We start from the raw sequence: 25,159 nt of genomic DNA on the forward strand, positions 1-25,159 counted from the left end.
TAGCCATATCCATTTTCGTATCCGTAACGGCTGCGGTTATCCTAAGTGATGCACTAGTACTTCTGTTGGCTAGGTCAACCATTAGCGGTGGCCATTGTATCCCGTCCATCACATCAAAATCGATGATGTGAACATCAAGATCACTGTCGGTGGCCTCGAGAATCGCCTGGTTGGCAGAGAAATGTGCGAATTTGACGAACGGGGTGAGCTCTTGCACCATTTGGTATGCTGACATGCCTTCATGAACGGTCGAAGGTGGCACTTGGGGCGGCGGCCCGATGGGTTGGTTTCCGGACGCCCGTGATCGGAGGCCCATAGTGAACAGTTGGGCCAGCCTCATAAATGGGCTGGGCTCACTCTCCATGTTGAAGAAAAGTTGCTCAAGTTGGGCAATCGATTTTGATGCCGAGGACCCGTTCTCTGAGTCGATAGCTTCCGCACTCATGAGTAGCAGATCAGTGATGCTCGGCTCCTGTTGTTGAGGTGAATCATTGATCAACGACACATCATGAATTGATGGGACGAAGATGTCATCCATGCAGGCATCATCATGGGGCATGGCATCATTGTAATTTGTTGAGAAGAGGGGGTCACATTGGTAATAATCTAAAGGGGTTGAGGAGATTGGTTGGAGATATGGGTCTGTTTCCATTTTTTTTGTTTGGAGAGAAGATGGGAGGGGGTTTGAGGTCTTTTATAGTTTGGCGACGGTGAGAAAAGAGACGCTATTGGTCGAGAGAAGTTTGAAGTATATAAACAGTTTGTTTATTGATGTATTTGTTTAGAATTATTTGTTTACTTTTATGTGTTGTAATGACACGGGCTGATTGCCTTAAATAATAGCAATTGGTTTGGAAGTACACGGATCAGTGCCACCGTGGTATTTTGGTAACTATAAATTTAATCTTCATTAGGAAGCTGCAGTTTCAATTGTGTATATATACGTTGATGTTTTATTTTATGTGTTGTTTAATTTATATATATATATATATATATATATATATATATATGAGATTAATGAGTGTTCTATATATGTCAAGGAGAGGATTTCCTCTTTGAAAATGATGTGACACGATCCCCACCATGTGAATAAAGTAGAAGAGAGAATATCACATGATGGAGATTGTGCCACATCATTTTCAAGGAGGAAATCCACTCCTATGACAATGATACTCGTTGTGGCGAGGTTAGGACTAGGGTTTTGCTATAAGCAGAAGTTTCTGCAGATGAACAGTAACCCACAGATAAACAATGTTGTTATGCCAAGCGGCAAGGTTAGGACTAGGGTTTTGCTATAAGCAGAAAGTTTCCGCATATGAACAGTTAACACACAGATGAACAGTGTTGTTATGCCAAGCGGCGAGGTTAGGGCTAGAGTTTTACTGTGAGTGGAGGTTGTGAGCGATGGGACGGTGCGTCAAGGTTGAATCTGGTATCGAGGACACCGAGGGGAAGCACAAAGTTTACAACAAAACCCCCTTCATGGCTCGATATAGAGGAAAAAGAAAAAGTCACTCTGGAATCAAGAGGACGGCTTTGATACCATGATAAGAATAGAGCTTTTGGGAGACAAGAAACAATTATTATTCATTGCACTGAAGTGTTTATACACAAGAGCAGGAGAATATGTTTAGTATCGTAAGCAACGTGGGACTAAAAGAAAGAGATACAATATGCCTAATAACTATATTTAACAAGTACCACCACAGATGGAAAAAAATAATGCACCCCCATATATACTTCAGGATTTCTTCAGTTTTTGAAATTTATATATCTCATGCATCTAAAGCATTATTCAATCTAGACCAAGACTTTCTTAATGATATTGACAAACTGAGTTAGTACGCAAGAAATGATACCGTAAGTGTGACGCATGATATATAATCGGCCGTATTTGTTCGCGTATAGTTCTGACAAATAGCGATGAGGTATATAATTTATTTTATTTTCATAATGAAACAATTAGAGTGATGACGCTGCAAATAAGGATCAAGCCCATGCCCAAATTAGTAAATTAGACCTTAAATTAGTTTAGAGATAACAATATTACTGTTCTTATTATACTCTTTAATTAGCTAAACACCTACTTGGGTATATACCAGCATATGCACCCAACATCTATTTTGCTGATGTCTTCGATGTGGTTCAATAAAGTCATACAATTTGATGGCTCACGTTAAATTCAAGCCATTTGTCTCATTTTGATCAAATTAGTGCAAATTGTTTTCTATGCCAACATTAAATTGTCGAAAATTTGTTTGTGCTTCATTGGTTCTCTCATTTTCCGTTTTTTTGTTTTGTTTGTGAAATCTTATTACGAATATTGAAACATTATAGCGCAATTAACCGTCGTTATTTGATGCTGATCACGAGCGCATGAGTTGATAATTCATCTCATAGTAAGAATTAATGACCAACCAAAAGATGCTATATGTTTCATTTCTTTCATAGAAATTTACTAGATGGAATGATTAACACTTGGTATATATGTTGTACTTTATCGTGATTAAATCGTAGAGATTAAACAATAAGAGCGGAAGCTATACCTGAATCCATAGAGAATCTGAATTAGGGTTTTGATGATCTTCTAATCTTAGGGTTTCTCATTTAGTATCTCTTTAAATGGGGGTAAGAGAATTGAGTGTGTTAACCCTAGATTAGAGACCATAACCCCATATATATATATATATATATATATAGGTGTTGTACCTTTATAATTTGGCCCCTCATTAAATTATAAATACAACCTGATATCTGTACATTTAACCCAGGACACATTTAAATACTCATTAACCCAAATTGATTGATCACTTTATGCGGGTTATCATTAAGGATAGCAATACAAAGTTAATTAAGTTCAACATTGGAATTATCTCTACGTCCTGTTTATACAATTGCAACCCTTAAAAATGATGAGTTTGTTCCTCTTAAAATATGTTTACGGAATGAAATATAACTCCTAATACAACCTTCAAGCGTTAGAGACACCGGATAAGTTACGGTCTCGCCGGCGACGAGACGATCGCAGGCCTAGTTCGTAGCCGATAATAAGCGATGAAATATAAAATCGACACGCAAGATTCGTTATTTTTTTTTTTTGTAGTTTTGCACCTAATTCTAGCGAGGGGAAAAAAAATTTTGAGGTGTTGAATGAGGGAAATTGTTGTGCCATCGCTCTCATTGTCAAAATCATTGAGAGAGAATTTGTTGGGTTATTGACGCCAGCTTGTCTTTAGGAACACGTTAGCTGGTCCCCTGATCCCCATCAATTCATGTGAGAAAAAAATATATCGAATTAATAAACATTAGGAATCTTTTGAGCAGCTCATTCATCTTCAAATCCTCATGGGTCTATACGCAATTAACTTTCAAACTCACGCTACACCCCAATGGCTTTTGCAAAAATCACACTAACCAAATCCCCAATACTTTTGAAAACGCATTTTTGGGTTGGTTTTTTGGTTCTAAACTTATAGGGTTAGGTTATCTGCAAAATGTGGAAACTTATTGGGGGTTTTCAGCAATTCTATATAAGCTTGGTGGAGGTTCAGTGCGATTTTGAAAGATGTTGGGGGGTTTAATGCAAAATGCTAAAGCTCCTGCGGGTCCTTCTGTGTAATTTACCTGATGTTAAAGTTGGCCCAGATGGCAAGCAGAGGATTAGCGAATTCATTAACAAATCGGGAAGAGAAAGACAACAGTAAGAAAATAAGTCCGCGAGCTGCATTAACAGCAGGCCAACAAATAAAAAGAACATTGAACAAATTTTCAAAACCGACCTATTCCTGAACTTAATCCTAAAAAACGACTTCATTCAAACAAAATTGCAAAAACCGACATGGTTTCAACCTTAGCGCTGAAACCAGGTCGGTTTTTGGAAAAAAAAAAATCCAAAACTTCAACTCCCGTAAAGTTTAGCAGATCTACTAAACTTCACGGGAGTTCAACCCCTGTGAAGTTTTGAAAAAAAAATTTCAAAAACCAACCTGGTTTCAGCGATGAGGCTGAAACCAGGTCGTTTTTTGTAATTTTTTTTGAATGGGGACGTTTTTTGGGAATAAAAGTCTAAATGGGTCGGTTTTGAAAATTTGTCCAAAGAACATTTAGTCATTTACATTTTCATCCCCAGTAGATATAAATTACTTGACTACATATCTTCATCATGGCGTCAGTTTCATTGACTTCACAATTAAACATAAAAAAATAAATAAAAATAAAACAAGTTCAGAACTACGTAACACATCCCCTACGATGCTAAAATAACGGAGCAGGTCAGAAGGTGAGCATCGCAATCGGGCGAAAATAATGATCCAAAAATGATAAAAACCTTATCATAATGCCAACTATATTTGACTTTCTAGAGGCGATCAGCATCATGGAGCTCGAGTTTGAGATTTTAAACAACCTCAGTTCCAGCAACAAGTTCTAGCTCTCGATTCTTCTAGTTTGTAAAGATTCCGACGAGGGGAATCTAACTAGTGATAAGATTCTGTACGGCATAGAACAGGAAGTTTAGCATTTGACGATGAATAATATATGGATGAAGATGAGAATCTGAATAAAAGAATAGATATGTGATATGTTAGTTGGTCCAATGTGGATGGAACTAATCAAATGGTTAAGGGCCCGTTTGAATGGAGTATTTTGCCCCGAAAATTGGAAGAAAAACTATCAAAATGGTAGTTTTTTGGCAGCTTTAAAGAGGTGATTTTAGAGGAAAGCTGTCATTTGGTAGCTTTCCTCCTAATTTTCGGGGCAAAATACCCCATCCAAACGGGCCCTAAGCAAAAACGGAGTTTAAATGGAGAACAAGCTATGTCGGCCACCAAAAGAAAAAGAGCAACTGGTCTAAAGAAAAGAATATCACGAAATTATTGCTTCAGTGAAGAAGCAAATCTGAACCAAAGAACGGAGTCATGGAGACGGCACCGAGGTCCAAAATGCTTTGCTAGAATTACTCATCTTAGCAAAGATTTTGCAGAAAAAGAGAAAAATGTACCATACATTCCCATCCAACTTCCAATCCAGCCAAAGAAACAAAAAAAATTCAGAATTTGAAGAATTCTGAATTTAACAAAATCCTAAAAAAAACCCTATTTTTAATATCCAAACACCACCGAAATAGGAAATAGGATTAAACCATAAAGAAAACCTCACATAGATGGGGGAAAACACAGAAGGAAATATGCGTTTAGAGAGAGTAAAAAACAGCGTTGCGCGTTACCAATTACATTTTGGTTGATAGTACTACAATTTTACTCAGCTGCGTAATTGAGCATTTTATGCACAATATTTTCATCATAATGATTCACAAAGTAACACACACTAAATGGAACTTCAAAATCAATCACATATATTCATAACTCGCAGAAACATGGCTTTCGGTGAAATCAACGCGCAATCAACTCAGAAGCAACATCTTCTAATATAGTCAGTGACCCAATCCAATAAATCCTATGATGATTCTTTGCTAGCAGCAGAATTATGCATTGATGATATCCACGAAGCAGCTAGAGCTATAGTTCAGATAGATAGATAGATGCTCTTTTATCGGCCCCCTCTTTCCTAGTGCCACACAATCTGATCAAATAGAAAAAGAAAAGAAAAGAAATCAAATGGATATTTTAGATAGCTAAACAGTGAAAGTAGATAAAAAAGTTTTCTGGAACCATGTCAACCAGTTTCAAATAAAGAGTAACTTATGAATACATGCACCAAGAGAAGAACGATAAATGAGCTTCTACAAGTGCATAAAGCAGCTCAAGGAACGTAACACCATTTAAGTAGGTAAAGATGCTTAGATTTCTCCCAGACACTAGAGAGACTTGATCCAGTTGGTATAAATCCAATCGGAGAATTGGTGCCAATGACGCTGGTGTTACGTTCATGAAGTAACTCAGTTCAATGAAGTAACTGGGTTATTCAGTACTCCGGTCCTTGATAAATTCCAGTCCTTGAACTATATCTACTCATTAGAGAGTAATTACTAATTCTCACAACCCAACATATCTGTACATGGCAAGGTACTGTGCTCTCAGACATTATGAAAAAGCATATCAGGCTTGCATTTTTCACACTTCGACATAAAACAACTGAAATTTCCCATTGATAACATAATATCATAGAAGATCAAGAATATATTGCAGTCACCAGTCAGGTTGGTCCGATATGATAAATAACAGGAATAAAGTCTATGTCTTCTAGATTCTAGAGCTTCAAAAATTCACGGTTGTTCTCTTTAACTTGTATCAAACTGACAAACATGCTAAAATTTGTGATGGGTATTTAAGTGCGAGTTTTTAAAACTTTAGGGTATTTAAGTGCAAGTTTTAAAAACTATAGGGTATTTAAGTGCAAGTTTTAAAAACTTTAGGCTATATAAGTGTTGCCAAAAACAAGTGAGGGTATATAAGTGAAAGTTTAAAAACCATTAAGGTATATAATTGTTGCCAAAAACAAGTGAGGGTATACAGTGCAACGTAGGGGAAACTATAGGGCGTGCAATTAAGCCTGACAATAACTCATTTCATAAATTGTACTCATAGTGCCAAAAACTTTGTAGTTGTTGCTAGTATATTACCAAAATCGTTGAATTGACAAAATCAGTTCAAAGAGAAGAAATGCTTCAGTGCACCTACGATAATCCTATATATTTACAGGGCAAGCTCTGCCATCTGCCACCCATGTTATGTCCAATAAACAGTTTAAGTCCTCAACAAATTCTTATACTCAAGAGAAGGTAAAGCACTTAACAAAATTGAACTCACCATTTAACTCACAAGCTCAAACAAGAGATCTCAAAATATTAATAGAGTCCATACCATGACAATCCATTTTCAATGGAAATTAGAGGTAGAATCCCAAATACAGAAAGGGACACGAGAGTACTGATATTCATCCTAATACATTTATGGAATGAGATGTGGGATATTATGGAAGTTGCAATTAGACATAACTACATGATACAACCATTGCACTCGGGGAAAGATAGCTAACCGCAAAAAATGGACACCCCCCACCCCACCCCACACCCCCCCCCAAAAAAAAAAAACAGCTCGGAAACACATCTAGCAAGGTCTAAAAGGTGAAAATGGGAAAACAATTCATGCATAGTCAAAACCTGCAACCCAAAGGCAAAGAAAGACAAACAATATTTGACTTGTAGTTACAATGCATTGTTATAATTTTTCTTGTTCCTTAATAAGGATTCTTAACAAATGATAGTTTACATGAATTGAAGATATTAGATATTTCTTGATTTCCATATTCTATGCTCTTTTCAAGAGTTACTGTTGTGCCATGAGTATCTGCATACTCACATCTTGTCGTATCTATAACATAACGAAAATGCCATGATGGACAAGTAGATATACACTAAGAAATACGATAAGTAATGAGCGCATCCATAGAAAGTAAGAGGTCGCTCCTGCTAAGGATAAAATAAGAAAGAATCGGTTGAGATGGTTCAACCAAGGCAACATAGGCGATTAAGTGTACCAGTTAGGAGAGTTGATAAAATCAGAATCAACAGAGCAAGAGAACTAGAGGTAAACCTAAGAATAATTGGTGGGAAGCAACTGATAAGGATATTATAAAGCGGTTAATTTAATGGAGGAGATAACCTTAAGATAAACAAATGGAAGAGTGTATTCATGTAATTAATCTCAAAAGTTTGGAATAAAGTTTCTGCTGTTCCTGCTTCTGCTGCTATTGTTGGTACGAATCAGTGATATTTGGATACAGTTTATGGAAGGACTAAACTGAGCTCATAAAAGAGCATAAAATTGGAAGCAGTGACCAAAGAACATAAGCTCTACTGGTGAAACAAGTACTTCACGAGACGATCTTTTGGAGGGCCTCTTAGAGGACAGCCTAGTTGTACTCACAGTTCAGGACCATCCATTCAAGGCTGATCCATATCAAATCCTGGATCATGGGAATTGATCTTTTGTATTGTATGAAGGACCCAAAATTAGAGATTTTTAAGAAGATAAAAGAGCATGAATTAGAAGATGGAAAAAAGGTTCGGTATGAAGAATCTACTTTAAAAAACCCACATATCATAATTTATGCTGCTTCATTGAAGAAATTGGTGCTTTATAAATGGGTAAAAGGCAAAGGAATTAAGAGATTGGCAATTTTAATCTCATGCTAGTTATCACACAGCTGTATTTTCAGCTGTCACTTATTTACTTTCTAAAAAAAAAAAAAAAAAACTCTTTATAAGTATTCTTCCACAGTGATTACTGTCTTAATTTAAACTCTTCATTATTGATGCAAAAAGCATCACCCCATGTTTACTTGGTTTGCTTGACAGAAGGTTAAATTTTACGAAAACAACCTATTTCTCTATGAAATACCTCTCATCTCTTCCAGTTAGCAGGAAAACTCCTCTCAGCGTGTAAGGCAACCCTCAAACATAGTTAAGCTCTATACCGGACTAATTTACCAACTCTCTTCTGAAGTCTTCTTTTCTTATGGCTCTCCTAAAAAATTCAAGGTATGACCTATCCTTTGAATACACCAAGCAAAAGATCAAGATGATCAAAGCAACAAGAAGTTCTAATTGTGCACTATGTTTTCTTACCTCGGACGTATATTCGTAATGAACCTTTAGATCCAAACTTTACTCCTTAGTCGAATGTGAAGATGTGTAGAGTTTACATTTTCATTGTTAAATAGCAATTCTCCCTAAAATCTCATTGTGCCTTACATTACATTGTAGTTTAATCATTATTACTATAGAATACTTTGCTTGATGCATGCATAAAGACTCTTAGGCCTTATTTGGTATCTGCAGGAATGAGTAAGAATGGAATGTCCATCCTCACTTCTCATTCATTCATGGGTACCAAACATAGCATACTTTTGGAACATAAAATGTTCATTCCCGCTTCTCATCCATTTCCAAACTTAGTGGGAATGAGCATTCCCATTGAGTTATTTAAGGAATGAGCATTTCTAGTTAAGTGGGAATTTAAAAAAAAAAACGTAATTCCAAATATACCAATTTAAAAGAGATGAATAGATTTGATATCTTAAAAATATTGAAAATTTTGCTTCTCTTGTTCAACTTCAACCCAACCCTAGTTCATCTAGTTCATCATTGTTCTCGCGACAGAGGCAAAACTTTGTCAAGCCTCATCTTTACTTATTTTTCCATTAATCTGATCGTGATTAACTATTTGAGGGATTTATATTATCAAAATATAGATTTGTGGCTTCAATCCTAGCTGATAACTATTAACAGTATGTGATTTTATTATATTTAATATGTGGCTTCAATCGACAATTTTCATAATATTTAATATTTGTGTTTTTGCATTGTTTCGCTTTGTAGTTACACATGCTAGTCAATTTTATTTTCTTTCTATTGATATCAACAAACCATGAAACAAAGAAACTTGTGCAAGACATCCTCTCAATAGAATTTCACATATTCAGACTACATACAATGCTAAAATAATAAGGCACCCTTATCTTCACTAGCATAAAGTTATGCAATGATATATTCCAGCATTCCTTACGGATAAACGAGACAATTATTTTCATAAAACTTCTTTTTAAAAATAACTATTTAGCCATTATTATTATTTTTATATTTTAAAAATTCTATGTTGTTGACATCAAAATTTTATTCTCGCTTGTGAACAAGTGATTCCAAACATGAGAGTAAGAATGAGATTGTCATTCCCACTTCATTTTCTAGTCGTACCCAAACATGAGAATGAGTCCATTCCCACATGTATTCCATTTCATTCCTTCCTCCATTTGATTCTCACTCGAGTCGGTTCCTGCGTACAAAACGAGGCGTCACTTTAGAATTTATCTATGTTTATTTGATTGCTATGGTTACATATCCTTTTTTTTGTCATTTATGCATTGATCATCCATCATCCTTTTATTACCTTTGCATGCATCATTTTGGGTTTGGGTTTCTCTGTGCATGTGACACAAGCATCCAAGTTAAAATTGGAAAACAAGATTATTGGAGTTGAAGTTTTTCTTCCAATAGGAGTAGAGAGCAAGGATGTGTCATCGATATCACTAAAACTTAAGACCTAATGATTAACCATGACGACCAAGGGTAGCTTTGGCCTATCATACTTCCTAAACAACCATGCTCTTATTGCCAAAACACGAGCTTAGACAGGATACAAAAAGGCTGGGGACTAATTATGAAGTGTGTTGCCTCAACTCGGCTTCAAGTCTGTTTAATAGATCAAGATGCATAATGATGGGATTCATGCCACATTGCAGAGCAAAAGATGGATAAGTGATTAAAAAGCTTGAAGCCAATACTCCAAAAGGAATTCCTTACGTTAAAGCCTACTATCATAATGTTATATTCTTAAATGTAGGGGTGCTAAACCGTATCCATATTTGAGGAAATATCCATAACTGCATCTGCTAGATTACGGACATGGTGACTCAAATTTATAACCGACAGAATGTGTTACGGATATAGTTTTGTAGTGAAATATCTAGACCCATATCTTAAATATCCGAATACATATTAGTTATACTATTACAATAGTTTAAAAAAATCCTTAGATTAATGGATTTAAGGCTAATTTTGATGATCAAGATGTCTAATCTTAGCTTTCTAGACATAACGAACATAGTAATGGACTCTTTCGTATCACATGAACTAATGGACTCTTTCGTATCACATGAACTATATATATTTTTAAATATTATCTAGGTTTCTCATATCTATTTTGTATTTGTGTGCATATTAGCTTATATATCCGCGTGTATATTTGTAGATGTATCTAATTTTAGCTGATATGGATATGAATTTTCCATACAGAAGTATATCCCTATGGATATTTGTATCTGGACTGATTGCACCCTTGCTTAAAAGTCAAGCTATTGGACAATTATTTATGTGGGTAAATTGAATGCCAAGTATCTTAAAACTCCCACTTTGGCAATAACTTAGTCATCCAAAATTTCATTCTATAAATTAGTCATCCAACTCGACGCACAAATGCAATTGAGAGCACATACATGTAAGGGGGAGCCATAGCACCGCATCTATTTGACAATTAGAACTACCACTTTGGCAATAACTAAGTATGCTTAAGAAATGATGGACTACAAAGTAAAGCTGCAATTAATCATACTCATGAAAATCTAAAGCATTAACCATCAAGTTGATATTGGAATGGAACTCAAGACACATGCGTTATTTCCTATAGTTAATAAAAGCAAATAAGAATAAACTCACCCGACACGCCAAATTCATCAAGGAATTTCAGTAAGCCCAGCATTATACACAAACCCCCGATAAACCCCCTCCCCATAGCCCGGAACACCCTCCACCCACCTCCACTTCCCTCCGAGTTCACCTTCCTCTTCCTCCTCTTCCCCTCCTTCCTCCTCCCACATTGCCATCTTCCCTTTCACCCTCTTCCCCGAAAACCAAACCCTCCCCTCCCCTCCAAACACCTTCACCTTGTTATTCCCCGTCCCCCCTCCACCCTGGCCCTCCCCCTCCCCCACTCGCAAAGCCACTCTGCTACATTCTCTGTCGGCTCCCCCGCCTCATCCCACTCCATTCCTCTCCAGACTTAACCTCAAAATCAAGACGTCGAGCACGTACGAGATCCACCGCAAAAGCTTCGACCTCAACCCCCAACCATTCAGACCTCATCCTTCTCCGCCCTCCCCTCACAACCTCGGCCGCTTAGCACATTCAAACACGTCCCCCACTCGCTCCTCTCCACCTGCACCCACCCTCTCCCTCCCTTTTCAGCTCCTTCGCCCTGCCGCCAAAACAGCTTCCACTGGCTCCTCCACGGCGACCCCACGTCGCACAGCGCTTGAATATTCGAGTCCCGCACCAGCACCGGCTCCATCGGCTTCGACGAAGCAGATATCAAGCGAAGCTACCTTCATCCAGCCGCTCCCCCCCTCGACGGCCGGCCGAAGATAAGATACAGCGCGACGCGAGCTCGCGTGAGCACAGAGCACGGAGACCGCCGCCGGCCCCCACAATAGCAGTGACAGGTCCGTGCCGGGGACAAGCGGATTTTTTTTTTATTCCCGAAGCTGAGGTAAGACTCTTGAAGCGACCTGGTCCAGCGGGTTGCACAGATCAGAGACTTAGGGACTCTTCTGCGTCACCGAGTTTCGACCTGGCGGCGGCTGGGCCGAATCGCCCAAGAGGTCTAGAGCAGAGATTGCAGGAAAGTGATCGGATAGGGAGAGGGAAGTAAGCCCGAAATCAGAGGAAAGTGAGAGGCGGAAGCTGAAAAATGTACTTGCCGAGTGCCCCGCGGTCGAAGGCGGCTGTGAGCTGATCCGGGGGTGTGAGGGTTAAGAGTGCGGTGGACGTGCGATGAGGCGAGGGAGGCGCAGGTGGGGAGGCGTGGCGGGGCGGCGAGATCAGGATTCGCGGAACGAGCGGCAGACGGAGCGGCAGCAGGATGGGCCTGGCGGATTGGGCAGAGGACGGGAAAATCTTGTGCGATGGGCACAAAAACGACAAATTTAGCTCGACTGGAGGATCTGGATACGGGGCAGCTCCGAGCTGGCGGCAGCGGCGGCGGTAGGAGAGAAGTATCGGAGTTACCATGGCGGTCGGGACGCACTCGCGAACCGAGGAGGCACGACGGATTCGAGGAGCGGCATTTTTCGGGGAGGGACTCGCGTGGGAGGAGACTGCGGGGGGTCTGGCGGTGGTGGAAAGGCATTTACCGGAGTTGCCATTGCGCTGTTGGATAGAAATTTTCAAAATAGCCCCAACCTAAACTTTTTTTTAAAAAATAAAATCGCTCCCTTCAAATTTTATTACAAAAATCGATCATATTCCTAACTACGTCAGCACCGTGACCAAAAAGTGAGTCAATTTTTTTTAAACATGTTTCTAATTAGTCGGGGTTGGGAACCCCGACCATTTTTTTACCAAACTTTTTTTATTTAGTTGGATTTTTGTTGGTTGCAGAGTGGTGGTCGACAATGCGGCGTGCTCGACGGCGACGATCGTAAAAGTCGACAACACTCGAAAGCAAGGGCTCCACCTCGAAGCGGTTCGGGTCTTATCGGATCTCAACCTCTGGATCCGCAAAGCGTACATCTCCTCCGACGGCCGATGGTTCATGGATGCCTTCCACGTCACTGATCACCTCCGCCGCAAACTCGCCGGCGATCGAGTCATCGCCTACCTCGATCAGTCGCTCAACGACTCTGATCTCGGACTCAGATTCGATTCCTTAGCTGATCTCGAGCTCACCGGCACTGACCGCCTTGGCCTCAAGCTCACCGGACTCAGATCGGGGAACGACGGCGACATGTAGTAATCGAGAGTGACGATTCGAAGGCTGAAGGCGTCGTCACCATTACGCTGAGAAGGAGTAGGACATTAGAGAGTGAAGATTTTCTCTTTTTTCCCTTTCTTTTCTTTTAATTTGGTTTATTGTGAGTGTGGATTGATGAAGAAAGGTGGAAGCGTGATGGCCACTTGAGCGTCGGCAGCTTCTCGGAGAAGCTGGTCTGGTTGTTTGAGAACATGGCTTGGACAACTTTGATCGATTTCATAATCAGTTCAAATGGTCGTAAACATGTGCTAAATTAGTCGGGGTTTTGAACCCCGATAAATTTACCTGGCAAATTCCCTATAGAGTTAAAAATAGTCGGGGTTGCCAACCCCGACTAATTAGAAACAAGTTAAAAAAAACGATCCACTTTCTGACCACGATATTGACGTACTAAAAAAATGGATCGATTTCTGTAATAAAAACTGAAGGGGTCGATTTTTAAAAAAAAGCTTGGTTTGGGCTTATTTTGAAAATTTCATCTTTGTTGTTGGTGGTGGTGGTGTCGGCGACCCTTTGGACGAGCGCGTGATCTGAGCTGGCAAGCGTGTGAGTTGGTACTATTAAAATTGGCGTTTGTTTTTTGAAAGCGGACTGGATTGGACTGGTGCGACACTGGGCTGGACGAGCCTGACCCAGCCCACTCGGTTTGGAACGTTGGCTTTTTTGACTTGGCCCATTTATCGGATAGTGTGGTAACTGTTCTAATTAGCGAAATAGCACTAAAATATGAAATAGAAGTACTTGAAGTGATACCTTTTGTTGTTTATTTCAAGTATTTTTCGAAGGAGTGGAAATAGTACTTGTTATTAGTTATTAGCTTTTATTTTTTTACAATGAAAAGTTGTTAGAAAGTAACAAAATAAGAAATATATTAATAAAAATTTATTTATTCTTATTTAATGCATATTTTACTTACTTCTTGGCCATTTCTGAGCCTTAAGGGCAGAAAAATATTTAAGAAGTATGGATGACACATAAGCGCCACATCAGCATTTAAGGAAGTGCAAAGAGTAGGTTTTTCAGAGAAACAAATATGTTTATTGCTCTAAAGTAGCTAAAGTAGCCTTTATTTTCTTTACTTTATGCTACTCCATAATTACTTTCGTGCAAACAAACAAACCCCTTATAGTTTCAGTCCGTTCAAACTTACAAACCCTTGGTTATATTTCATAGCATTTTTATAGACCCCTGAGTTGTTTAAAAATTAGCACGTTAAAAACTACTAATTTATGAATGTGATTTTTTTTTATCTAGAAGCTCTCATATAACATTCATATACTAATTTTATATCTTTATATCTATTAAGTTTGTTGAATCCATTGTTAAATCTTTCCAACTTCCATTTTTAAAATAAATTTAGGACACGTTTAGTTAGAATTTGGCTAGGTTTAATAGCAATTTAGTAAATATAGTTAGTAAAAAAAACTCTAACTTTAACATATGGATGTTATATGGGAACTTTTGGATAAAAAATTTCATTATTGGATAATATAGGGTATTGACGTGCCAATTTTGAGCAACTTAGTATATATAAATATTACAAAATACAAGGGAGGGTATATCAAGTGCTAAAAAGTGAACCTATGAGGGTACATAAGTGATATTTAGCCCTAAAAAACAAAAGGAATTAACTGGGGGGGTTAGAAATTTCATGGAAACTCGGAGTTCAAGGTCGTTTGTTTCATGAAATCTAGCCTTATAATAGAATCTCTACGACTCACGAGCCCAAAACGAATTTCCAAATGGGCTGCAAAGAAAAATAAAATGGTAAGTCGACATTCTTTAATTCTGGTCTCGCTTCGTCTTTAACTTGTGTTTTTGTATGTGAAAATACATTTTCCTATATCTAAGAAACGAACCAAACATCCCCTAAAAACCAAAAGATCATGGAAAACTTTTCATTTTGCACGTGTAAAGAGTTTTGAAATTAATATCAAGCATGCATTTTCGAGGCAAAATTTTAGTTTAGCAGGCCACACTCGCTCCTTCAAGTACCCCAACGGTCAATATTCTGTTGATGAAAATGAAGGAACGCGAAAACTGATCCCGACAAGATTATATATTTTGTCTAATGATAAGATTGTCATTATTGTTTGGTATAAATCTGTTTCCCATGTGAAACATGCAAATACAAATGATTACCGGTGCGTGAAGAAAAGAATAAACTTTAGATGTGATTGATGAGGGAGGGCATTAAGAAAAGAATACCAAACAATCTTATCGGTATCCGTTAGGATACGGATATGGTTACTCAAATCTATAACCGATAGTATATGGTTACAGATATGGTTTTAGAGTGAAATATTTGTATCCGTATCCGAAATATCCGAATACATATTAGTCATACTCTTACGATAGTTTCGATTCTTAGATTATGGATTTGTGGTTAATTTTGATGATTAAGATGTCTACTCTTAACTTTCCAGTTATAATGAACATATTAACGAACTCTTTCGTATCACATGAACTATGTTTTTCTCAACACTATCTAGTTTTCTCATATCCGTTTTGTATTTGCATGCATATCTGTTTATATATCTGCACGTATATCCGTCACCGTATCTGATTTTAACGGATATGGATATGAATTTTTCTTACCGAGGTATATATCTTTATCCGTATCGTATCCATATCCGAGATAAGTAAACGGATATGAATATGATAGACATTATATCCGAACCGTATCCGGAGCGAATGCACCCCAACCTGCGACCTATCAAAAGGGAACGCTATCCGATACAAGGCCTGCCAGCTTTCAACCTGTGCGATGCACGAGGATTGCACGAGAAAGAAAGAGAACACAAAATGACATATTACTAATATAACAATTATTGAACTTAATCTTAATAGGGTGAGTGCTGAGAGAATGAGATTGAGATCCTCTACTATATAAGGCATATTGCCTCCTAATATCTCCTAATGCATCTCCACCTTTCATTGTATAGTATCTCCTCGTATTTTATGTTTATGCATAAAAAGAAAGGTGAAGATTCATTAGGAGATATTAGAAGACACTTAGTAGAGGATCCCAATCCGAGAGAATGCCTGGTTATACCAGGAAACTGAAAATATCAATGCATAAAATAATAGTTTAAAAAAATTATGGGGACCCCGACATTATTCGAAACACGGGGGACCAGCAACGTTGACACGTGGGTCCGGTTTGAAACTTCGGGTACCCTCTAGAGGTTCTATGACTCGCGGAGTACAGTCATCCCCAAGACGCGTGGGGCCAGGGAGATGCCAGCACATTGGTGGGACCCACAACAACAGGACCAAAGTACACGAGCCACGTCTGGGTCGCTTTTTCTTCTTGTCCCCGTAGAAATCAATTCTCTTGCGGAAGCCTAAAACGTATTTATCCGCCCGCACCCGACCCGCGCCAAATTTTTCTTTTTTATTTTTTTATTTTAAAACTATTAAGGCATCAGAAAGTACAGTACCCACCTAAATATTTACATATACAGTTCCATTTTTATTCAAGTGACTAACCAACAAATAAAATATGTCCCCTACTATTACATAAAGAGCTGGTTATGTAATAGGAGGGGGACACCTCATATGTCCCCCTGTTGGTCCCATATATTTGTTTCTTGAAGAATTTTTCTTATTTTTTGGATGGTGAAGATGAATAAGATATAATACTGCACAACAAACTTTACAAAAACACCGAGAGACACCCGGGTTTATACAAATCTACCAATATTATTTTGGGTTATTTGTATGTATACTCCTTAAATTATGGGTATTTATTAAAATACCTTTGAATCCCAGTATTTAAAAGACTACCCCTCAAATCAATAATTTTAGAAAAAAATTACCCTTAAAGCAATTAGTCATCAACTTTGATAAGCTAATTTATGATCGTAATACAAAAGTTATCAACAAAATAGTTAAAATTTTAGCACCAACTTGATGATTTATTGATTTTAAGGGTATTTTTTTCACAAATTTGATATTTGAGTGGTAGCTTTATGAATGCTAAGATTCGAGGGTATTTTTGCAAATAAATAACCCTCTTATCTTTATCTTTTTCAATATATTTGACTACTGCAATTTTAACTATGATCCCCCTTCCCAAACAAATAGGCATCTCTCGTTACTTTAGTTTACTCTATCTTCAAGTTTCAATTTATGCTCTCTTCCCACCGGCCAAAACCCTTTCTGGGGTAAATTGCAAGGGGTAAAACTTCTTTTTTAGGATATTTCTTTTCGTTTTCAATACTTACGGATCCGGGTACGGATCTAAACCCAACCCGTTACTTTCCGTACCCGCATCTACTTTATGACCGTGCTCTTCCTGCGCTGAGCTCCGTCCTCTCTCGCCCACGTTCCCGCCGCCTAAATTCTCTCTCTCAGGTAATTTTTCTGACATTGTACCCTAATTTTTCGATAATTTACATCTCGCCTCGATCTGATTCTGACCATTTCGTATCTGAAACCCTAGCCTCCGATCTCGCCGCTCGAGAACTCCTGCGTGGAATTAGGGGCATCTCATTGTTAAACTCTTAACGATCTCAGCGATGGTTGGGAGCTTGAACGGATCGTCGATGGATCTGATCCAAAACGCGGAGCCTTTGCCGGAGGAGATCGATCCGAAGGCGATGCCGTTGGATCTGAACGGAGAATCGGACGGTGGCCGCGGCGGCGGCGGCAAGAGTCGGCAGATCGTTCTAGGGCGAAATGTGCACACGTCGTGCTTTGAGATTAGCGAGCCGGAGGACGACGACGAGGTCACCGGCGAGAGGGAGGCGTATATGGCGGGAGTTCTCGCGAGGTATAGGAAATCTCTGTTGGAGAGGACTAAGCATCATTTAGGTATGTGACTATTCTCTTTATTGCTATTTATTGTTGAATCTCTAAGTGTTTATTGTTGAATATCTAAGTTATTGATCTATTCGACGCCTAAAGATGGTAACTTGTTGATGTGTTTAGAGAAATTCCGGTTTTCAACTCTAAAAAATGGGAAGTTTCTTGATCTAAGTTTTGGATATTAGCAAAGGAAGTTGCATTTGTGTGAACATGCCAGAATGATTGGGCGTAGCTTGCTCAATGTGGCTTCGTATTTTATTGAAACTTGGGTCTGCATTGAGCTTGTAAGACTTGTACTGTGGCTTTGTTTGATGCTTTTCTATAAAACAAACTGGTCTCTGTTCTCAGCTTATCTTATCTGAGTTTGATTATCATTGGATATCTTGACTTCTTCTCTTGATTCCATAATATATAGATATCTGTATTGATTAGTTCATTCTCGTTCCATCCTTCTGGGTTGCAGTTACTTGTTTAGACCTGTTCGTGAGCTTTGTTTACTCAGTAGTCAATTTTGGAATCAACTTTGATCTCTATTATAAGTTTTTAACATAAAATAAAGAAGCATCATTTTCACACCAAGGGGGTGTCCACTAGGTAGGAGATTGATTATAATTAGATTTACACGGGCACATAAAAGCAAGTGTTCAGATGTTTTGAGTATTCATGTGAACATTTAAAGTCATTTTGTTAAACTTTAGCCCAACTGTGTTTGGTTGATTATTTGTAGATGCACGGCTCTGTACATGTTGCATGTATATCAGAGATACCATTTAGTATTAGTATGGGACCTCTGAGATTATAAGAACTTTGAGTTTGTCATATTTTTGTTACTTAAAAGCACAGTTTGAGTGTCCAAGAAGTATTGACGGGGTTCAATGTGTGGCACATAAAAATAAAAATAAAAATAAAAATTGAAATTGTAAGTATTCAAATAACAACCACGTGCTGCATTCATAATGCAGCTTAGACTACTTTAGATCAATAGATCAACCAATCATATTATAGATCTTAGTTGCACATTAATTACTAGCCTTCCGACTTTAGTTTGTAGGTCTGGCTCTTAATTCTTGGCACCCCTTTTCTTTTTTTAGCTCTAATCATCTAATGATCTTTTAATGAGTTATTGGATATTAACTGAAGAATCTCCATCGTAACATGTACTCTATTATTTTCAACTGTCACAAAGTGTTCTTATTCTTGATTATCGTAATTATGTTCTCGCCTCGTGTTTGGATCATAGCGTGACATAGTTTGGCCAACCGTCACAGTTAAATTACATGCACCACTTGCCAAATCATGTTGTGATGCTTGGATTGCAACCATGGACTTCGATACCAAGTTTTCAGCATTCAAGAGACATTTTGAAATTACAGTAAGATGCAGTAGACATTGTTACCGGCTTAGACCATCTTAAACTCAAGAAATTAACAGCATTAGGTCCCAGGCCTGCTTTCGTAGTGACATGATGATATTAAGCACTCTTCATTTACCTTTTATAGTTGCATATTCATGCTGTATTGATTTCTATGCAATTGATTTTTGTCTTCCTGTTCAAATAAATTCAAGCCGGCAAAAGATGTATCATCCGCTGTTTTCAACAAAGATGTCATCGTCCATGTGGTCCAAACTTATTGACTTGTCATTTCTGCAACATATTAAGAAGTTTTTTGCTTTACTTTTTTTAATGTCAATCTGCAAGCACTTGGGAGCATATAGTATGTCTTCTTTATGTGGGCACCAATAATTTCAATGAAAATTCTCAATGGTGCATTACATTATATCATTCATGTTTTATATATTGATATGAATTTTCTTGCTCAAATTGTAGGTTACCCATACAATTTGGATTTTGATTATGGTGCTCTGGGCCAGTTGCAACATTTCTCGATCAACAATCTCGGTGATCCCTTCATTGAGAGCAACTATGGTGTCCATTCCAGGCAGTTTGAAGTAGGGGTTTTAGATTGGTTTGCTCGCCTCTGGGAATTGGAGAGGAATGAATATTGGGGTTATATAACTAATTGTGGTACAGAAGGAAATTTGCATGGTATTCTTGTTGGGTAAGTAAGCTTGTTTTTCTTTGATCTGTCTTCTTAAAGAGATGATAAAACTCTTTAAGTTTTGAACTGTAATGAATTTATGCATGCCATTTTCATTTCATGTCTTTGATAATCATCTATCTTTGCTAATCCTTGTGCAGGAGAGAGGTTTTCCCAGATGGTATTTTATATGCCTCTAAGGAGTCCCATTATTCTGTTTTTAAAGCAGCAAGAATGTATAGAATGGACTGTGTTAAGGTTGGTACTTTGATGTCTGGTGAGATTGATTGTGCCGACTTTGGAAGCAAACTCCTCTTGAATAAGGAAAAACCAGCCATTATAAACGTCAATATTGGTGAGCCATACACCATGTCTTTGTCCAATTATATCATTTGTCCTATTTATTTCTTCATTAACCTTACAATTAACTACAGGAACAACGGTGAAGGGCGCGGTTGATGATCTTGATATGGTTATAGAGACTCTCGAGAAGAATGGATTTAAGGATCGGTTTTACATTCACTGTGATGGTGCTCTGTTTGGGCTTATGATGCCTTTCGTCAAACGGGTATGGTTTTGTTATTATCATATTTATCACTTGCTTTGGTCAAACTGGCTTCTTACCGTTATCTCATCTGATTTAGACTTTCTTTTTCACTGCATTCATTTTGATTCACTTATCCATATATTCTGTATGCATTCCTCGGACATTTGGAATTTTAGGGCAAATTTTACATGAATTCTGGGTGGTTTTTTGCACGAAGCTGCCTTACTTTTTTCTTGGAGAAAACATTCATGCTCGTCATGTCTGAAGGCAGTTAAGACATGTTGCCATGTGCACATGTGGCATGTTTTGGAAAATTTTGTCTTTACGTACCTAATACATATTGAGTGCTGCTACGGGGACCCAAAATATGGGATCAAGGGAGGGGACATGTGAGGTGTCCCCTCCCTATTGCATAATGAGTTGGCAATGCCAACTCATTATACAATAGGGAGGGGACACATCACCTGTCCCCTCCCTTGGTCCCATATTTTGGGTCCTTAAATCATTTTCCATACATATTCTATATTTCCATCTCTCCCTTATTTTCAATGGTCGGTAGTTGACACCTTTTGTACAAGCCGTTATGACCATTTCATTATCAACGGTCCAAATTCCAATTGTTCATAATTCATGATATTGCTTTTCCTGCGGTTTTGAAAATTGATAGTTCTCTCCAATAAAAAGTACCTTTTATGCAAAATCCCTCAAAGTAGACGGTAGTTCTGCGGAATTTATACGCAAGGTTGATGTCTTCTTGCTGCTGCTGTGCAGGCACCAAAGGTTTCATTCAAAAAGCCTATCGGAAGCGTAAGTGTATCTGGCCACAAGTTCGTTGGATGCCCTATGCCTTGTGGAGTGCAAATAACAAGATTAAAGCACATAAACACCCTTTCTAGCAACGTAGAATACCTTGCTTCTCGTGATGCCACAATCATGGGAAGCCGAAACGGTCATGCCCCGTTATTCCTCTGGTACACCCTGAACCGAAAAGGCTACCGAGGGTTTCAGAAAGAAGTCCAAAAGTGCTTAAGAAACGCCCATTACTTAAAAGACCAGCTTAGATCTGCAGGAATCGGTGCAATGCTCAATGAGCTCAGCAGCACCGTGGTGTTTGAGAGGCCTAAGGACGAAGAATTTATCCGAAGGTGGCAGCTTGCTTGTGAGGGGAACATAGCTCATGTTGTTGTGATGCCGAGTGTTACTATCGACAAGTTGAATGATTTTGTGAGCGAGTTGACGGAGAAAAGACTGGCCTGGTACCGGGAAGCTGACGTTCAAGCTCCTTGCGTTGCGCGGGATATAGGGGAGCACAACTGTTTCTGTGCTCTTCACAAGCAGTAGTGATGGAGCAAATATCGACAGCTTCTGTTTGCTTCGTGTTGTAGGTTGATCTTGTAATATGTTGTGTTTGCCTATTTATTTCGTTGGACTCTTTTGGTAGGAGAATAATTGCATGCCTTAAACCGATCGTCTATATAAAATATTGGTATATCTTTAAAGCCTGCAATTGGATAGGATCTCTTGGCTTTTCTGTAAATATACACCAGGCTGTAGTAGGTATATTTATGTGCACTAATGCACATACCATAAGATATACACACATACACACTACTACTACTACTATTGTTAAAGAGGATTGCTATATTAAAACTTTTGAGATCCTTTTATACTCTCAATTTTAATGCTCTCTAATAACTATATGTATTACAGTTTGTGTGGTTCTAATGACTGTTAAGTTTTCTTGAAATTATGTTTTTGGTTAAGCACTAATTATCGTGTTAGTTATCTTGAGAGGACTTTTGGGCTCTCATGAAAGTGCATTTTGGGTTAAGCGCTTATTCTTAATTTTGTTTTACGTAATTGCTATTCGGTTCAAAAAATATAGTTAGGCGTATGCAATAATATGATGGAGGATAATGTTTTAGAACAACTAACCAAGATTATATTATGCAAAGGCCTCTTTATGCATGTAGAAAGACCTAATTTTTTGACTTGGCTAAGTTAAATATGAGAAATGTTTGGCCAATATTTTCTTCAAGTTCTTTGTTTAGAAGAATAGAGAAATATCATTAAATTTATAATCTAAAGCAAACCACCACGTAAAAAGTCCAGAGTTTGGTCCATAAGGATATTCAATCTCTTTGGTAGTCATTTTCTTTATAGGGAATTTATGTTGATAGCATATTAGAGTGGATCCCTAAAGCTTTGATGTTTTGAGATAATTCCTAGAACTTATTGTTTAAATTATAAATTTAACATTAAAAACTAAGTTAATAATATATGTTAATCTATAAATTTATCATGCATCGCGTGCAAACTCACGTATTGACATAGTAGTTGTGATAAATAAGTATTCAACAAAATCATATTATACTCTTCATGTTAAACGCAGCAGTCCTAGATTATGGTACTTGTTTTGCATTTCTGTATATTTAAGGTACGTAAATTACCTGGAAATGTCTACTGAGAATTACTTTCAAAGTATACAGAGCTGAGTACGTTATATATACGAAAGAATCTTGCAACATGATAATTCTTACTTTCATCATACTCCAGTTCTTGAGATGGTACTACACAATATATAATCAAATAATAATTATACAAATAGCTTCATCTTTCTAACATACATTGGGCTGTGTACCCTGAATCACCTATCATGCATACTTAAATTTTGAAATATGCTTTTCATAATGAACAAAAATCTAGCCTAAAGATGATTACAGCAATCAAACCATTCACAGATAATCCATAGAATCGCTTCGAGACTGATCGCTGAGAGATTGTCGGCTGTTGGAGGGAGTTTGAGATGGAGATGAGCGGCGCTGCTGCTGAGCCTGATGTGCGCTCGGGTTGGGGAGCTGCTGCGGTCGAGAGAAAAATGAGGAGGCGGATTGTTGGAAGCCACCTCTGTTGAAGGCATTGCCATTGATTGTAGGAATCTGCCCTGTTGCTATCTTGAGACGCTGAACTTCCTCTCGCAAGGCATCGTTGAGAGCTGTAGAGAAAACATGAGACCTGTATCATCACATATGCTTGTATGTGCGCATGTATGTATCTCAACAGAGATCACATAAGGTGTATCAGTATTGGCTGCATCAATTTGTTAACTTAGCCAGGAATTGTGCGCTTGTTTCATTAAGGATCAAAGGGATTCACCTATGCTAACTTAAGTCTTTTAGTGGCTATTTTTGCTTGATGTATGAGAAACTTCTGTATACGATTTGCAGATGAAGCCAATAGAAATTGTGCATATCATCAATACACAAATTTAAATACAATTACGTATTGGCGGTTTCTAGCATCCAGTTTCCCAAGGTCATTGGGTGAAATCGAGTTCAAGTATGAGAGTGTGTGATAATATTAAATCGCTGGCATACCCTCACGAAGATGAGCCTGTTGCTCCATAGCTTGCAGCCGCAGTTTCAGTTCCCTGTTCTCAGCAGTCAAGCCGGTAGTGTCCCTCTGTAGTATAAGGAGAACATAGGGATTTAGAGCAGGAAAGAAAAAAAAATCATAAGATTAACAAGGGATTATACGAACCGCATCAAGAGATTCAATGATTCAAAAGAAATGAACACGTTAAAAGCTCGAAACCAAATCTAAGGTGACTTGAAATTTTCAACAAACAGTCCTTAACCTGCAACAGAGTAAGCTGTGCTGAGAGAGTAGTAGCCTCCGTCTGCAAAGTCTGCACTTTTCGTTCGAGTTCACTGGTGTATCGAATCTTCCTCTCCTTCGATCGAGCTGCAGATTGCCTATTTGCAAGAATCCTACAACACAAAGCCAAACAAACCCACAGATCACATAACAAAATAATTCATAAAATTTTCGTCTAAATATCCCACCATTCAACTCAATAAATAAAAAAAAAATCCCCTTTGACATTCATTGCCTACATCTCAAGCTCATTGAGTACTAAGCATACCAAAATAGCTTTATCCTTTGGAATCAAAGACCTAATTTCGAAAACCTCGCCCAAAATAATCAAAAGTCTCAATAAATTTAGCCAAAGTAACTCATTATCTCCCAAGCTCCGTCGTTATTAAACTATTATACACTAGAATTAGTTCTTTACTAGAATCATACAACCCCATTTTTAGCAACTCACACGGGAACAGGAAAAGACCAAAATTTCACCAAAGATGAGCAACAAGTCTCAACAAAACCCCCAATTCCTACTAATAATCAGAAGAAGATCTCACCTTCTGGCTCTCTTGGGATCAATCAACGCAAGCTCAGCAAGCTTATCGGCCGCCATCGCCTTCTTCGCGTAATCCGAACTCGTCGCCGTCGACGAATCCCCGTCAAACATCGAGCTCGTCGTCGACCCATCCATCGACCCGCTCCTCTTATGCCTCCCTCCTCCGCCCCCGCCCCCCTGCTGAAACCCTAGCCCTAGCCCCTCGAAAAACGCCGCGTCCACCGACAAGCTCCTC

At 38.3% G+C, this 25,159-nt stretch overlaps 3 protein-coding genes across 3 annotated transcripts in view; 1 reads left to right on the forward strand and 2 right to left on the reverse strand.

Moving 5' to 3' along the window:
* On the reverse strand, nt 5,163–12,717 carry LOC109824137 (SKP1-interacting partner 15). Its single transcript, XM_020390665.1, is given in 5 exon segments — nt 5,163–5,580; nt 11,234–11,533; nt 11,684–11,714; nt 11,717–11,867; nt 12,706–12,717. Coding segments are annotated over 4 exon segments (477 nt in total). The 3' UTR covers nt 5,163–5,580; nt 11,234–11,250.
* LOC109824048 (serine decarboxylase 1) lies at nt 17,583–22,240 on the forward strand. Its single transcript, XM_020390571.1, has 6 exons — nt 17,583–17,684; nt 17,773–18,143; nt 19,966–20,197; nt 20,338–20,531; nt 20,611–20,744; nt 21,495–22,240. The coding sequence occupies exons 2-6, from the start codon at nt 17,849–17,851 to the stop codon at nt 22,062–22,064; spliced, it is 1,425 nt and encodes a 474-aa protein (XP_020246160.1). The 5' UTR covers nt 17,583–17,684; nt 17,773–17,848; the 3' UTR covers nt 22,065–22,240.
* Nucleotides 23,243–25,159, reverse strand: part of LOC109824138 (transcription factor VIP1) — a gene marked incomplete at its 5' end in the record, with an annotated part of 2,214 nt that continues 297 nt past the window's right edge. Inside the window, 4 exon segments of the mRNA XM_020390666.1 lie at nt 23,243–23,718; nt 24,101–24,185; nt 24,361–24,493; nt 24,926–25,159. The exon segment at nt 24,926–25,159 is cut by the window's right edge and continues 12 nt beyond it. Coding sequence (XP_020246255.1) covers nt 23,459–23,718; nt 24,101–24,185; nt 24,361–24,493; nt 24,926–25,159 — 712 coding nt within the window.

This window comes from Asparagus officinalis, chromosome 9 (genome assembly GCF_001876935.1).
Source record: "Asparagus officinalis chromosome 9, Aspof.V1, whole genome shotgun sequence".
NCBI lineage: Eukaryota > Viridiplantae > Streptophyta > Magnoliopsida > Asparagales > Asparagaceae > Asparagus > Asparagus officinalis.

Bases quoted from the DNA above. Each gene is read 5' to 3' on its own strand.
- LOC109824048 (XM_020390571.1), top strand. From the start codon at position 17,849: ATGGTTGGGAGCTTGAACGGATCGTCGATGGATCTGATCCAAAACGCG. The intron at 20,532-20,610 runs GTGAGCCATACA...AATTAACTACAG, and splicing joins CATTATAAACGTCAATATTG to GAACAACGGTGAAGGGCGCG. The intron at 20,745-21,494 runs GTATGGTTTTGT...GCTGCTGTGCAG, and splicing joins TGATGCCTTTCGTCAAACGG to GCACCAAAGGTTTCATTCAA.